We start from the raw sequence: 17,187 nt of genomic DNA, 5'->3' as shown, positions 1-17,187 counted from the left end.
GTGTGGGTGGGGGAACTGAAAAGAATCATGATGTTCTTTATCTCTATTAAAAGGACCTAAATTCTTGGAATTTGATCAAGTACCGACCTTAATAATGCTATGATGTTCGTTCTTCCCAGCAATGTAACTATGAGCCAACAAGTAGGATATTTCTTCATGCTACAACCACTTTGGGACATGCCCAACACCTCCCCCCAACTAAGGGACCCTTTTGATGAAATATGTGCTTAACATGATGAACAACAATAAATATGTTCAGTCCTTAAATCAGCTACAGCTTATTTAAGGAATGAAATATTTATTGTTGTTGTTAATCTCGTACAGCATTTCAGCAGCACAGCACGCCAGAAACCTCCAGCAGAAGCACCACTCAAAATTAAGTTAGTCTCCAGCGCACCTTGCCGCCATAGCGGTGAGTGTCGCGTCCGGCACCGCCACCAGTGTAAACGGGTGGTGTGCGGTGGTGTACGCTCTTAGCAACCGTGTGGCTTGTGTACAAGAAATGCGGTAGAACAGGGGGGTATGTTCTCGGACATCCGAGGCTTTGACTGCACACGCACATACGGTGTGAATTACCTACGAAGGAATTTATTCCCGAGCAAGAAATCCACAGACTGGCGGAAGCTGTAGATTCGTATGCATGCGCGCGTTATCGTTGAGGATTGACAGGTGAGTGAGTTTTAAATTGCGGGTGCTTCACGTTTGGGGTGGCGTGGTGGGCGGCTGTGGCCATGTCGTCGGCGTTTACCTGCTAATGCATCGGCCGGCATATCTGTACATTATTACTATCTGTGGGGCATCGATTACGAACAATTAAGGCATATTTTGCTGCAAGGCTCTGGTTGCAAGCTTCTAGCTGGTTGTCATGTTAGTGTTGTATCATGCCAGCGAGAATGCAACGAGTTGCGGACGCCCGCAAATGCACGCGTGTTGCAGATATCCCACCGTATGTCCAGGTAGGCTACCCCGGCCTACCTTTAAAAACGAGCTCAGTGTTTTCTAATGAAGTGAGGACGGACCATCTGGATGCATGGTGCTGCGATACACTAAAGCCCTTCACACTGACTAGACCTGCATGGAGAGACGTACGACCTAGACATCATAGATTCTTAAATGACATTGCGTTATAATGAGTTCAGATCAGTCTAAATGATTATATTTTAACAATTTCACAAGCCTAATTTCGGTGTCACAAAATGTACTGTCGTTTTACAACTTGTAAACAATTACAGCACACACACACACTAGACACACAGACAGAAAATGAACAAGTGCAGAATTCACTGATCCATAACCAATTATTTTTAGAGGGACAACAATTTACGATAACATCGTTACATTAATAGCAGTGATATCTGTGAATTCAAATCGGGACATTTGTAATGATTTATTAATCACACTCCCTCACTAGCTCACTCATACACACACACACCTTCAACCCTTTTAATCAATCACCTCTCTTCCTGTCACACCCTCCCCATAGCAAGTGACCGTGACCCCCCCCCCCCCCCCCCCCCAGCGATCCCGTAACCATGACAGCGGAGGAGACCATCAGCATCAAGGAGGCGGAGGTGGTGAAGCTGATGCTGGACTTCCTGAGCAGCAGGAAGCTGCACATTGGCATGCTGGCGCTCGAGAAGGAGAGTGGCGTTATCAACGGACTCTACTCCGACGACATGCTCTTCCTGAGGTCAGCGCGGGGTCGCTGGGCTGGTTGTTGTTGTTGTTGTTGTTGTTGTTGTTCAAACCCCCTCTCGACGGTCCTGCCTTCCCAATCTTCTTTAATTATTTTGTAACATTGTGGACTTTTGAACAGTTTGACCAGACCGATATCGTTATATAGTCTTTCCTTCCTTTTGAGATGCCTTCACCTTATATCTGATACGGTATCTCTGATACCTAAACAATACGTTTCCGTGTTTTTTCGAGCATCTTTTATTTGATAGCGTCCTGACCTTGCCCCACATAACCACTACTGTCTTAACAGTATATAAAACAACATTTTATAAACAACAGTATATAAAACGACTTGAACACTTGAAAGGCCTAATGACAATTGGCTGTTTTCACCAGACAACTCATTCTAGACGGCCAATGGGATGAGGTGATGCAGTTCATTCAACCGTTGGAAGGCATGGAGAAGTTTGACAAGAAAAGGTAACAAAGTGACCTCCCGTTTTGTAGTCTTAACAATATGAGAAGGCTATGTGGTTTTAGTTTTACTGTATATTGTTAACGTAACATTGCGTGTTGAGCAGATACATGTAAAAAACATGTACACCTCATGCCCCATAAATGATTCTCATGCATTTTCAACAGAATTAAGCAAAATCAATAGAAATGGAAGAATCCATATAAATTACCCTGGCTACAAGTATCTGTAAATGTGTATCTATGCGTTCTTCTTCCAGGTTTCGGTACATCATCCTGAAGCAGAAGTTCCTGGAGGCTCTGTGTGTGAACAACGCCATGTCAGCAGCGGAGGACCCTCACAACGTACTGCAACCCCCTGCAAGATTTACCCCAATACACGCTGTCCAAAGTCAGATCTGCCCGCGCGCGCACACACGCAGGCACACACGAATGCATGTTCACGCACGTCTGCAGGAAAAACACACACATTCATCCACATGCACATCCACACCCCATCATCCGAGTTCCTTCCAGGAACGATGATTACAGCAGCCTAGTGATTGGAAAAAGCCCATTGTCAGCACTCCACTCACAGCAGACTGGGCCGCTTAACAATTGTGCTGGCTAACAGCAACCGAGGCAGGGGCGCAGCGACAGCATCAAAGTGCCCTTGAGCAAGGCATGTTGCCCTTCGTGGCTCCAGGCGAGGTGGACACGCCCAACTGTGACGTCACATAGTTGCACATTTACACCCGGCGCTTGTATAATATGTCCCCTTTAAGCCAAACGTCTTCCTCCTATCCCCCCGCTCAGCTGGAGCTGAGCATGCAGCAGGCGGTGCGCTGCCTGCACTCCCTGGAGGACCACTGCCCCAGCCGGGAGGACTACAGCAAGCTGTGTCTGCTGCTCACGCTGCCGCGCCTCACCCACCACGCCGAGTTCAAGGACTGGAACGCCAGCACGGCGCGCGTCCACTGCTTCGAGGAGTGCTGCCCCATGGTGGCCGAGTTCATCCCCGCCGACCGCAAGCTGAGCGAGGCGGGCTTCCGGGCCAGCGGGAACCGCCTCTTCCAGCTGCTCATCAAGGGCATCCTGTACGAGTGCTGCGTGGAGTTCTGCCAGGTGAGGGCGCCGGAGAGCAAATCGCAAACGATTTGACTTTTGCGATTTAATAGTTAAATAAAGATGATTAAATATCAACTCGTTCATCAATTCATCTAAACACATTGGCCTGGCCTAAAGGATAGAGCAGTTTATATGTTGACTGCTTCCAATGTTGTGTTGGTCATACTATAAAATTATTTATTGCTTGTTTAGTGTATAATACAGAACATAAGGAACTTTAAAAAGAAAAATCGCATACTAAATCGCAATCGCAATATCGGTCGAAATAACCGCGATTCGATTATTTCCCCAAATCGTTCAGCCTTGATGGTGTGTGTGAAGTTCATTCATTCACTGGTTCGATGACTCACTTTTTTGTCGTTCGTCATGCGTCATGTGAGCTCGCTTGCTCTACTGCTTGAATTATTCATTTAATTTTGTTTAGTAACATATTGTGGTGTGGGAACTTTGGTGGGACTTCCAGCTCATCTAAAAGCATTTAAAATCAAATTAAGAGCTGCTTCCTTAATTGAGGAAGTGTTAAATGTGCTCCAGTGCTCATCATTGTGATCAGTATTAAACAGACACAGAGTCATTTCAGTATTATAAACAAGCTCAACATGCACAAAGAGCACTTACACTCCATAGTTAAATTGTAAATGTAGTGCATTTATATAGCGCTCTTTTGTAACCAGTGGCCGCTCAAAGCGCTCACCATTCATGCACTCATTCACACACCGACGGCGGCGTCAGCCACGCAGGGCGACAGCCAGCTCGTCGGGAGCAGTCAGGGTGAGGGGGCCACTCTTCAGCCGCTGACCGCCCTCCTCCTCCCCCCCCCCCCCCCCCCCCGACAGAGCAAGGCGACGGGCGAGGAGATCTCGGAGGGCGAGGTGCTCCTGGGCGTGGACGTGCTGTGCGGCAACGGCTGTGACGAGCTGGACCTGTCGCTGCTCTCCTGGCTGCAGAACCTCCCGCCGGGCGCCTTCGCCCGCGCCTTCCAGCAGAAGACGCTGAACATCGCCGTGGAGCGGCTGGCCAAGCCGCGGCGGGCGGGGCACGCCGACCTGCTGGCGCCGCTCCTCCAGCGGCTCTCGCCCTGGGGCCCCGCCTCCCCGCCCAGCCTGCACCCCGGCCGGCCGCGGCCGCAGTCGGCCGACGGCTACATGTCGCGCTCGCTGAACCCGGCGCTCGACGGGCTGAGCCACGGGCTGGCGGCCGTGCAGGGGGGAGGGGGGCGCAGGAGGAGGGGGGGGGGGGGAGGCGGCCCGGGGGGAGGGGGCGGGGCCGAGGAGGAGGAGATGAGCCGCAGCATGGTGGAGAGGCACGTGCACCAGCTGGACGACTCGCCCGAGAGGTGAGGCCGCGAGTGGTGCTGAGTCTGACCGCTGTCGCCTAGCAACAGGGGGTGAGGGGTGGGGGGGAGGTGTATCGGCTGGGGTAGGGTTCCCCGACCTTGGGGGTCATCTGGAGTGCATGTTTGAACGGCGATTTAACCCCTACTACTTGACTGGTTACAATAATTGTATTATATTATTTTAATTACTAGTTAGGTTTGATCTCCAATTTACCAGCCGGCATCCTGGAGCAAAAAAACAAACGGCTCCCTGCTCCTTAATGACGTGGAGCAGTATGATCTGTATGTTTCTTTTGACTAAAGCCTCCCTCACATTCCTTCATAGTATTATAGTAGATGGAAAAAAACAGGATGCTACTATACCCTGTCCTCTGATCATGTTGCTCTTTAGCTCTATGGCTCCACCTATTGGACAATTACTGAATTACTAACTTTGGTTATTGTGCATTTTATCTATAGTCAAACTAGATCACGGTAACAATGCCGCTTTGACTATGAACTTGGCCCTTTCAACACTTAAAGTTGAGTTAAAGACTTTCCCCAGTTGAGATGCAGATGGGTTGAATGTATTCCGTTCTACATTTTCCTTCAGGAGGCACCCACAGGGCCTAGAGGGTTCAAACCCTGTGCGCAGCCCTCAAGCCCCTGCGAAAGACAGTGGGACACCCTGTAGCGTCGAGAGGGAAGAGGTAATAAGAAAGAAACAAAAATAAATTGTGTGTGTGTGTCAATGCATGGGAGTGTGTATACCGGTATGTTTGTGCACATGCATGCATGGGAGTGTGTATATGTTTATGCACATGAATGCGTGTGTGTGGGGTGGAGGGACTGTGTGTGTGTGTGTGCGCGCGCACATGCATGTGTGTGTGCTTGTGCTAACCTGTGTGTGTGTGTGTTCCCCCAGCGCGGCGAGTGTGCGGACCTCGCCCAGGAGGAGTACAACAGGCAGCGTCTGCGCGTGCAGCAGCACCTGGAGCAGAAGCAGCAGCAGAAGCAGCTGTACCAGCAGATGCTGCTGGAGGGCGGGGTCAAGCCCCACGAGACCCCCCCGGGGGACCAGGCCAACCTCACCGAGACCTTCCTGAGCAGGTAGGATACCCCTCCGTCCAGCAGGTCGACACCTTCCTCCCACAGGTAGACCCCCAGAATCCTTCCTATGGTAGTTTCTTCCTCCAATAGATAGAACTCTAGACACCTCCTCCAACAGGTAAACACCTCTGGACCCCAGGAAGAATAGTCTCCACTATGGTGTGTAGACTAATGGGGATCTTTAATAAACTAAACTAAACCTCCTCCAATAGGTAGACCCCCAGACCCCTCCCTTCCACAGGTAGACATCGAAGCCCTATTTACAGATGCAATTTATCCCAGAAATGTCCCTATATAATGAAAGTCCTTCAATGAAATTACACATGTACTATAAAAATAAAGGGAGAAAAAGGAATAACAATTAGGAATAACAAAAGACCATCAGTAAGGTCAGACATTTCAGATATGAATCCGACATTAAAATATAAATCGATTAGAATAAAAAAGAGAAGTATAAATCGATTAGAAACTACTGTATGTGTGAAAGAGGCTCTAGACACTTTCCTCGCCTCCTAGACTCCCTCATGTGCAGCCTAGCCCCTCCCCAGTAAAGGTTTTGAGCCAGAGCGTCCTGCCGTCCCTCCCCAGGTCCATCCAGAAGCTGGAGGAGATGAACGCGGTCATCGACCCCGCCGGTGACGAGGCCGGTGTCGGGCGCCTGACCCCCGCCCACTGGAACGGGGGAGCGGACCACCCGGAGGCGGGGGGCCCCAGCCAGGAGAGGCCCGCCAGCAGCTCGCCCCTGAGCACCAGCTCTCACGGGGGGAGGCCCTCCTTTGTCGAGTCGCCCATCCTCGAAGCGTAAGAGTCTGTCAGGGACGTTTGGTTGATTGATTGATTGATTTTTATTTGACCATTTTGATGTAAAATATGAACAGCACTCTGGGGCTTACATTAAAATACATTAACAGTCAGGGATGACACAATAAAGCCAAAATAAACAAATAAAGGATTATTTACATTGTTGTCCCGGTTTTGGTGTTCTTCCTTTGACAGATTATAATGTATGAATAATAAGGACCCCTATGTATATTTGGTTATAGAGTTGATAGACGTTGCCCCTGTGTTTTCTATTTTAGTATTTTTTTAAATGAGTGATCTTGTTATCTCTAAATTTCTGACTGAATTTAAAAGTAATTCTGTATCTGTCTTGTTTGTGTTGTTGTGAACCATCAGTGCAGAGAGGACAAAGTCCACCTCTTCGGCCGCTCAGGAGGATTCAGTCACGCGAAACGCATCACAAGAAGTGAGGTCATTTTATATTTGTTATTAATAGATACTGTAGCTATCTATAGACTGAAATCTTCATGGGAAATGGTATTTGGAGATAAACCCTTTCACATGCCATGTGGGGTTTGAGAAAATTGATTTCTTTATGATTCATTTGAGGTGTGTGTGTGTGTGTGTGTGTGTGTGTGTGTGTGTGTGTGTGTGTGTGTGTGTGTGTGTGTGTGTGTGTGTGTGTGTGTGTGTGTGTGTGTGTGTGTGTGTGTGTGTGTGTGTGTGTGTGTGTGTGACTATCCAACAGTGGACTTCGGCGTCGTAACACCTTCACCAACAGGGGACCTCCGAGCCAAGAGGGGACATTTTTCAGGTCCCCTTTTGGTCATGCCTTAAATCAACCTAAAAACATGCCTAAAATATTTTGACGCATTTTCACTTTTTTTTTCCAAGAGGGGACCTGAAAGTGTGTGAGTGTTTAGTCCATACTCTATAGCGCCTCTGCTGGCCAGAGCTTGATTTTCAACGACCAATCCACACACGTCGCTTCAAACACTCCTCTATTGTGTGAACGACCTGCAGTCGTTCACACGTCTGTCAGAGTGTAGAGGGCTGTTAAACAGACTACTTAGTAAAGTCTCTTGAAACATGCAAACAAAAAAGGCTCAGCTTTAAAAGTTCCACACTTTTTTTGTATGTAGTGACAGGGGTCCACTAATAATAATAATAATACATTTAATTTGGATGACACTGTTGGCTATTACAAAATTACACAAGTCCCTTCTTAGATAGCATGGAGCGACATTCACACTCCTTTTATGAAAAGAGGTAATAACTATATATACTGTAAGGGAAAGATAGTAATCTCAACTAATGTAATAATAATTTGTCAAACTTGATTCGTTAGTGTGTTTTTAGGAATAGAATTGTCTAACAAAAAACCTATCTATTCATTTGTATCAATAAAAATGATAAACAAATACAATAGAAGGGTCTAGACCTTTGAAATTGTTCGATCCCCAGCTCAACATGTACTAGTTGAGCTGAGTCCAAAGACACCAAGCATGACCCTCTAGCAAATGGTAACATGTATTTTACATGGTACACCTATGGTCTAGGACATGATCTCGGTGTAGCAAGAGGGCGAGCTTGATCTCATTGGACTCAGCTTAACGTGTAGATGCTAAATAACATGTAATTTGTCAGAAATCTCCATCGGGAAGCAAATCTATAGCTGGTCATTATTGATAAAGGCCTCCAAAATCGACAGCTAATTACTACCCCGAAACATATTCAAATATGATCATGTGTGGCACTGTTGCAATCGCCTCAAAACGTAGATGTCAAAGCACACCTTGTTTGCCCCGTTACGCCACCGGGAAGATATTTTCATACTTCTAATGGATTGATTCATATTTTAAGGTTCTCGGAGTGAGACTTTAAGCAGCTGCAGCAGAAGTGTTGAGACGAAAGATGATATCAAGACATTTATAGAATATTCCCATTTTGATTCTTCGCACGACCTGCAGGTTGGAGAGACTGAAATAACCCCCAAAATTAGTAATAATGTAAAAGCAGCCAAGTCCCAGAAATTGCTTGAACTATTTATTTCATTCCATTGTTTCGTTAATATGCATTATTGAAAAGTTTCAAGCATATGGATTTAATGCAATATCCACAAACAGTTCAAAATGGTACCATGATATGCGGTCACAGGTACATAGATATCACCTGACAAACATGTCACGGGTTGAAATCAAAGGCAGTACAAATAGATAAAAATGTAGCTGAAGTTTCAAATGTCTTGTTTATTGTATTAACCAGTTCATTTCTTTTGTGAAAGTCACCAAAAGTCCAAAAAAGTTAAACGCAAGGTCACAGGCTAACAGTGGAGCCGTGTTGGGAACCAGCAGCCAAGAGCTGCCATGGAAACTTTCTACCCATGTTAAATAGATTTAGTTGGCAGTTCCTTTTCTGCCCATTCTTTTTTAAACTTGTGGAAGCACTTTGCAGTACTGGGAGACACCATTTCTAACGGCAATGGAGCTAGATTCTAAAAATATCAAAAGATGCCCAAAACAAATACCTTTAACCCATAGTTGTTTTATCAAATTAAAAAATTTGAGTTTCATTGACCACAAATTGAGCAGAAATATTTTGCATACAAATCTTTAAATAGTTTAACCACATTAAGAAAAATACATTCGTTAATTTTTTTTATTAGTGAAGCCACAAGTTTTGCACATTATCCAAACAGAATACCTGAAATGTTGATCTTTTCAGCCCTTTCGGGTTAAAACAAGAGAAAAGGACAACCTAACAAAAGTTTGGGTTAGGTGACCTATAGTTCAAAGATGTCCCTGGTCAGGTAGACTAAATAAAAGTGTATTCCCAATTGCTCCAGGACATTCGTGTAATTTACTTGTGAGCTCTCCCTCAAGCCTAGAGAGACATCAGTGTTGAACCACCAACTGAAAGGGGGTATTTGCCATTAGTATGAGTGACAACATTTCATGGCTATTAATTTAGTTCATTATATTTAGCCGATTTGAATAGACTTTTCTAGCAGGTGAGGCTGTCAAAGAACTAAATATGGAGCAACTACAAAAAGTAAATTTGCAGCATGACCAAATTATACAAAAAGTATAGGAACTGTTCTAGCAGATATGTTTTAGAAGTCTCTTTTGATAGGCAGGGAATAATTGTCTTTGTCACCCTGTAGTCATGCCATCAAATCTGTTGGGCAAAGTACCGCTACTGATTAATCCAGTAGACTCACCGGTCAAGTCACCCTAGTAAGAAAATGGAAGAAACCCAGTTAGTCCTGTTAATTATTCTGTTGTTACAAATGAAGACTAATACTTTCCACATATTGCGATCCAAGTTACTGGCTGCAGTCTTGGATTTTATAGTTCTATATGAATAGATTCAATTTACTAAACTATTAATCATGCTTCAGAAGAATTAACCTTTCTTGGATGGCAGATCTACCACAAGCCTCCATTGCCACAACCTCCAGATGGCTTACGACCTACGGCAACTCCTCGACTACTGCAAGCCAACAAATTGGCTCTTGCACACCAGACACGCTTTTGCTTTATTTTAGGTTTTCAAGCATCTTAAAATACCCAAATCATCGCTCCAATACACAAGTCAGCTAATGGCCTACAAGGAAATGCTGAAGCTAGTGTTAGTGATGGCGATAGAAATGGACAAGCTTGCGTGTACAAATATGCAACTAGAATTGCAAGGTTCACAGCCCAGTTGCATAAGTGGTCGCAACCGTTGGATTGTAAGCAAGGGTAAAAAAAAAAAAAAAAAAAAACTTCCCACAAACTAGTCAACCTGTTCAATTGAAAGCCTGTACAAAACGACCCTGTAATAGTCAAATGCAGCTTTACAGCGGATGAATTAAGCCAAATTGCATAAACATCCAATGGTAAACAGTATACAAATGCAATCAAGGTTGCACTCACACTAGGCCATCTGGCCGTGGCCGTCGCAACTGTGGCCTGGCCACGGTAGGCTCTTGTACATACGCCATCACGTCGCTAGCATCCAAACAATTCTACCAAACCTTAACCAACTAGTGAAAAATGGAACAAAACTGTAGCACACACCCAGTGACTAATCACCTTGTCCAGGGGTGTTCCAACGTGGTTTACCAGGCCTTGTGGACTTAAAGTAAGCCACACATTTGACAGACAGCACCGAATGACGTTAAACTAAGCTAATCTACAGGTTACCAGTGCTAGTGCAATTACATGAGCATTTTGCACAATATTTGTACTCCAATGCTACGTAAAGCAGGCTTCTTCAGAAACCCGTAGCCTGCTACATTGAAGGGCAACTAATAAATCCTGACCAAGACCGAAAGATGGCTCTGGAAGCCACTACGGCCCACGCAGCAGATTACTGCGTGGACTGTGGTGGCTTCCAAATCAACCCTTCGGTGGACCATTCATACACATGTATTGCGAGGATCTTTTGAAGACACTGGAGTCCCATGGCACTAGATTTGAAGACTAAGTTGGTATGGGGGGGCCCAAAGGGGGCCCCCCCATAGATCTTGTCAGTCATCTAACACCTGTTAAGAAAAACACACACACATCACAAGATACAAATCAGCAAAGCTAGGTTAACAAACAGCGGTGACATGCATGTCAAGGTGCAAAGAGCAGGGATACTGATGGCTTGTGTCTGAGGAGACAGCCCAAAAACGTCAACATTTAATAAAGGAAAATAACTTTTACTCACTGCGGTGGTCTGTTTCGAAGTGCCATGTTGGTAGCAATATTTGTCTGGGCTGTTCAGTCAAATGCCCACAAAAACAAACACGCAACAACGCATACTTTCAGTTTGTATAAAGTGACAATAGTGATCTGCAATCTAGATCGAAAACTTTCAACCCTCACTAAACTCAACCTCGATTGACACAGGCCGATGCGAAAAGTAAACCAAACTCATTGTGTTCACCATTAATAAAGTGGTGCGTGACAGGTGATCTCAATTAAGAGCTAATCAGAAAGAACACACTGATCGGCCATGAGTGAGACTATCAAAACGAGGCACAACACAACACTAGGCAATATATATAATTATGCAATATATATATAAAAAAAACGAAACTCTGTATTGCAGATAGTTTACTCTGTATGTTTTTGTATTTTTTAAATGACCAGAAATAGAGGTCCACACTTGGTCGATGAAAACCGATCCCCTGTTGGTGGTGTGTGTGTGTGTGTGTGTGTGTGTGTGTGTGTGTGTGTGTGTGTGTGTGTGTGTGTGTGTGTGTGTGTGTGTGTGTGTGTGTGTGTGTGTGTGTGTGTGTGTGTGTGTGTGTGTGTGTGTGTGTGTGTGTGTGTGTGTGTGTGTGTGTGTGTGTGTGTGTGTGTGCGAACTCCACCTGAAGTGTTTGTGGCGATTCTCAGGCCAAACTATCAATCAGCAGTTCACTTGCCCTCCTATTCATTCACATCAATGCTGATTGGCCTGTATTTCTCCGTGTCCGCCCAGCCACCGGGGGGGCCCAGGGCCAAGCCGCAGTACGTGAAGGTGAACCAGCTGGAGGACACGCAGGCGGTGCGCGCCGTGGCCTTCCACCCCTCGGGGGCGCTCTACGCCGTCGGCTCCAACTCTAAAACACTGCGGGTGTGTGCCTACCCAGAATCCCTCACTGCAAGGTACGAGACGCACGTCATATCGGCCGTACGAATTCGAAATAGAAATTTATACATTTTATTGATCAGGGACAAATGAATTGTACATTGTTTCATATAAAATACAAAATAGATGACATGCGTACAGGTTTCTAGTCAAGAATTATTTGCAACCCCTGTCCATGGTATATCTATGTCTATCCCTGATTGAGCGCACACAATGGGGATTGAGTTTTATTGATCACCCTTCTCGATAGAAGTCTACACTACAAGCATACGTTAACTGTGTCTGTGTCTGTCTGTGCGCAGCGACCCGAGCCGGGCGATCAAGCAGCCCGTGGTTCGCTTCCGGAGGAACAAGCACCACAAGGGTTCCATCTACTGCGTGGCCTGGAGCCAGTGCGGCCAGCTGCTGGCCACCGGCTCCAACGACAAGTTTGTCAAAGTCCTGCCGTTCAACGCAGACACCTGCAACGCCACAGGTACAGCCACAGCCCTGTGTGTGTGTGTGTGTGTGTCTTCTTGGCTGTGGGACCCACTCGCTTTCCATAAAGGAAACTTCCATTCAATGCATCAGTTACAGTCTAAATAGGCCCCAGTATTTCCCTAGTTTCCCATTAAGGAAGCACCCATTACCAGTCGTGGATAGTGTGTAGGGGTCATTTCCCTGCCGGAAGGTTTAGGGTTCAATCCCCAATCTCTGCTGCGCTTTAAATCTTTGTGTGCCTGTTTTGTGTGTTGCGTATGATGTGTGTGTAAATGGTGAATGGACTGCATTTATGTAGTGCTTTTCTAACCGGTGGCCACCCAAAGCGCTTTACAACATTGCCCCACATTCACCCATTCACGCACACGTTCCCACACCGACGGCGGTGTCAGCCATGCAAGGCGACAGCCAGCTCGTCGGGAGCAGGAGGGGTGAGGGACACCCTGACACCCGGCTAGTAGGAGCTGGGCATCCAACTGGCAACCTTCCGGTTACCACCAGCCAACCTGCTCTACCTCCTGAGCAGTGTGTGTTGTGTGTCGTGTGTGTGTTGTCTATGATGTGTGTGTGTGTGTGTGTGTGTGTGTGTGTGTGTGTGTGTGATGCAGGGCCGGACCTGGAGTTCAGCATGCACGACGGGACCATCCGGGACCTGGCCTTCATGGAGGGCGGGGGCTCGCGCAGCGCGTCGCTGATCAGCGCCGGGGCGGGGGACTGCAACATCTACATCACGGACTGTCAGAGAGGCCAGGGTCTGCACGCGCTCAGTGGACACACCGGTACGCGCTCTGACGCTCATTAATCTCACCTGAAAACTGATCTATTCAGAGAAGCCTGCTCCCTTTAAGTCAGTTGCATCCTTGGGACTGGAATGACCCTTGCCTCTTTTGTACACTGTTTTATTATTTTTATATTATAATATATTTTTTGCTTGCTCTTATGACTGTTTGGTTGATTGTTTTTGATTTTGTAAGGTGACTTGACTGGAGTGTCAAAAAAGGTGCCCGTGAATAAAATGTATGTATGTATTAGACGCTGGTTCCTGACCGCTCACCCAGAGGTTTATGACGGGGACGTTGGAAACCTGTCGTAAACCTCTGGGTGAGCTTACTGTAAATGAAGATAAAGTGACGCGCTATCGCCGTCTGAGGTGACACTATGGCGATTGAACCTAAAGCCCGTTATCAACTCTGTCTTTGGCGATGCTATATCTGTTACTCTTGGGACTAATAAAGGTATATAAACACTTATCAGCCAATCCATGGCCAAAGTGAAGGAAACATATATTTTAGATTGCCATTTTAAAGCATAGCTTCACCTTACTCACGACCTACTCAACAAAACTTTCATCAAGATTCACCTCATAAAAGTGAATCTCTCATCCTAAAATAAGATGCCAAACCTCTAGTTAAAATAAAATATATTACATAATGTAATGTGATTGTGTTTATTTTCTGCAGTGCTAAATGTATGTTGTTTTCTCTGACCACCATTTTGTTCTGTGGCGCCCTACCAGGTCACATCCTGTCCCTGTACACGTGGGGCGGCTGGATGATCGCGTCGGGCTCCCAGGACAAGACGGTGCGCTTCTGGGACCTGCGGGTGCCCAGCTGCGTGCGGGTGGTGGGCACCTCGCTGCACGGCTCTGGTGAGGACCTCCGAGCCTGGTCGTATTGTGCTCTATTTGATTTTTTTAAATGGTCTCCTTTCAGCTTTTTTTGCTATATTACATGTTATAAAACAAAAATAATTAATTACAGTAAAAGACAGACACACTTCCATATTTAACTTTTTCAAAAGAGTAACCAAAGCCTAAATCGGGGCAGCACAAACCGGCTACAGACGAGGTTTATAAAAATGGTAAATGGTCTGCATTTATATAGCGCTTTATCTGTAACCAGTGGCGCTTTACAATATTGCCACACAATCACCCATTCATACACGCATACATACATACACAGACGGCGGAGTCAGCCATGCAAAGGAGACAATCAGCTCGTCGGGAGCAGTTGGGGTTAGGTGCCTTGCTCAGGGACACCTCGACACACGCTAGGAGGCGCCGGGGATCGAACTAGCAACCTTGCGGTTACCAGCCAACCCGCTCTACCTGCTGAACTACTGCCGCACCCGCTAGTGCAAACGTCATTAGTCTGTTCTTGATAATCAGGAGCGTGTCAACTTATAAAAGTTTGATTAAAGTTTTGTCAGTGGACACTCACGATGCACACGGCGAGTGCAGGTGAAAGTAACCAAGCATTACTTGATGAATCCTGGTTTACTCCAGTTACTGAATTATTATTATTTTTTTTTCAATGTTCAAACGATATTTTAACAAACGCCAGCATCAACTTTAAGCCTCAACCAATCACAGCCATCTCTCCCACAACCAGGAAGTGCGGTGGCGTCGGTTGCCGTGGACCCCAGCGGGCGTCTCCTAGCGACCGGCCAGGAGGACAGCAGCTGCATGCTGTACGACGTGCGCGGGGGCCGCATGGTGCAGACCTACCGGCCGCACAGCTCCGACGTGCGCTCGGTGCGCTTCTCGCTGGGGGCTCACTACCTCCTCACCGGCTCCTACGACCACAAGGTGGTGGTCACCGACCTGCAAGGTACCACGGGCGGGGAAGAGGGACCACAACGTTGCGGTACTCCCAATATGGTCATTAGTACAGAATACAAATCAAGTAACCACAAGCGTTGAACCCTCTCGTGGAACCCTTTGTTTGCACATGCACCTGCTCCAAACTCCTACCGCTTTTACCGTGTGTGTGGGTCATGCAAATCAGGGAGCGCAGTTCCGTAAATTACCTCTGGGGGTCAGCGAGGAGGCTTAGTCATGCAAAACGAATGAAAGTCTGGGAAAAGGTGTAATAGATGTTATTGGGGAAGCGGTCAAGATAATCAGATGAAACCCTGATCCTAATTTGAATACATGAATCAATGAGAGGAAAGTTGGACGAGAACTTGCCTTATCTTTGAGTGCTTTGACCATTTAGGTCTGGAGGACAGTTCCTAACATCATGCTAGGGCTGACCTAAAGAATTAGATTCTTTAGGTCTTCATTCGATTAGATTTCGATTCGATATTGATCCAATTGCTTCGATATCGATTCAATAATAAGTGAAGATGACAAAAATACCAAAATATTATTTAGAATTAACCATTTCATAATGAATTAACCATTTCATTGTGCTTTAACTAGCAAAAAGGGAAAACACCATTGTATAGTATTGTTCCTGAGCTAAACTTGCAGCATAGGGCATGTACATTTAGGCATACTCGCTTCTAGATCACACTGAGTATGCTTCTTTTTTATTTTTTTTATTTATGGAAATAATCGATTAAAAAAAAAAATCTGAATCGAGAACAAATAAGTTGCAGTGCATTGCCCAGCCCTACCTCACGCTGCGTTCTCCCCCTCCCCCTCACCAGGGGACCTGACCAAGCCGCTGCCCCAGACCGTTGCCGGGGAGCACGACGGCAAGGTGATCCAGTCCCGGTGGCACACGAGGGACCTGGCCTTCGTCTCGTCCTCCGCAGACCGGACGGTCGCCCTCTGGGCGCGCAACGCCGGCACCTAGCACCCAGCCCCTAGCCCCTAGAGATAGGTAGGGCTTCTACGGGCACAACATCACAGACTGTGTGCGTGTGTGTGTGTGTGCGCGTGTGTGTCACGATAGTCGTGTGGTGTGTCACGGATTGTGTCTGTGTTAGCTAACAACAACCTCATCATTGGATATTTTTATTTAAGAAAATAATTATTGTACATGGTACTAAAGACAAAAAAAAGGTGTGAAAGGCGTTGACTTTGCGTGTTTATGTGTGTCTACTTGTATGTGTGCTTTTGCAGTCATGTGCCTAATAGCTTTCTCTTCAGTATGGACTGCTGTACATACACACTGAATGTCACTGCTTGTATTAATGTGTGTATGCACGTGTGAGGGTGTATGCACGTTTGTGTGTTACATTATGCAAACTGAACCTTATTTTTCCAATGAGGTACTTTTTCCCCAATTGATGTTCCTGCTCATGCTGCTGCCTAATTTGAATCTCTCAACCTTTGTGCCATTTTACTGCATTCCTTTTCCTGTATGAAAATAACAGAGACCTGATCCCTAGTCTAATAAGGGTTTGATGTGGACGAAATAATAACTGCATGTAGAATCCCCACATTCACGGGGTTGTACTTTAGATATTTGTAATACCTTACTGTGTATTGCCAAGTAAGTTAGAATCAGACACACATTGCTTTCTAATTGGAATATTCAATATTTTGTCAATGCCGATGGATTGCGTGTGTTTTTAAAACTTTGTAGAATGTCAAGTAATGTTATAAATACTGAGAAATACTTATGTCTTTAAAGGTGGAGAGAAGACGTTTTATTTGAAAAGCTTTATTCCCGTTCCTTGTTTGCCTTATAATGTAATAAATGAATGCAAATACAGCGTATTTATTATCCTTTGGATGCATAGAAACATAACATTGAATACTATAACTGTTCTTGTGGCGGAAATAGCGTGTTTGTGGTTGCTTCATGTGGCCTGAATCAAAAGGGACAAACCTCATGAAGTTCATGAATAATACAAGGGGTTGCAAAATAAAATCTACGTTATATTGATTGTGATGGTCGTTTTTT

General features: G+C 45.9%; 1 protein-coding gene across 2 annotated transcripts; it reads left to right on the top strand.

Annotated features, from left to right (window-relative positions):
* The first annotated feature begins 494 nt into the window (after positions 1–494).
* LOC130393300 (WD repeat-containing protein 47-like) lies at positions 495–17,187 on the top strand. Of its 2 annotated transcripts, none has more exons than XM_056603950.1 (16): positions 495–669; positions 1,484–1,690; positions 2,074–2,157; positions 2,412–2,496; positions 2,947–3,255; positions 4,095–4,594; positions 5,187–5,283; positions 5,499–5,683; positions 6,272–6,484; positions 6,860–6,929; positions 11,921–12,087; positions 12,373–12,545; positions 13,159–13,329; positions 14,067–14,198; positions 14,941–15,159; positions 15,983–17,187. In XM_056603950.1, the coding sequence occupies exons 2-16, from the start codon at positions 1,533–1,535 to the stop codon at positions 16,129–16,131; spliced, it is 2,712 nt and encodes a 903-aa protein (XP_056459925.1). In that variant the 5' UTR covers positions 495–669; positions 1,484–1,532; the 3' UTR covers positions 16,132–17,187. The 2 variants fall into 2 exon arrangements, with proteins under 2 accessions (XP_056459925.1, XP_056459926.1); XM_056603951.1 differs by lacking the exon at positions 495–669 and adding an exon at positions 704–956.

This window comes from Gadus chalcogrammus, chromosome 12, assembly GCF_026213295.1.
Source record: "Gadus chalcogrammus isolate NIFS_2021 chromosome 12, NIFS_Gcha_1.0, whole genome shotgun sequence".
NCBI lineage: Eukaryota > Metazoa > Chordata > Actinopteri > Gadiformes > Gadidae > Gadus > Gadus chalcogrammus.
The sequence above is the reverse complement of the archived record's forward strand: the minus strand, read 5'-3'. Positions and strand labels throughout refer to the sequence as shown.

Excerpts from the sequence above, each read along its gene's own strand:
- LOC130393300 (XM_056603950.1), top strand. The coding sequence starts at position 1,533 with ATGACAGCGGAGGAGACCATCAGCATCAAGGAGGCGGAGGTGGTGAAG. Across the intron at positions 6,485-6,859 it reads GAGTCGCCCATCCTCGAAGC|TGCAGAGAGGACAAAGTCCA; the intron begins GTAAGAGTCTGT and ends GTGAACCATCAG. Across the intron at positions 13,330-14,066 it reads CGCGCTCAGTGGACACACCG|GTCACATCCTGTCCCTGTAC; the intron begins GTACGCGCTCTG and ends GCGCCCTACCAG.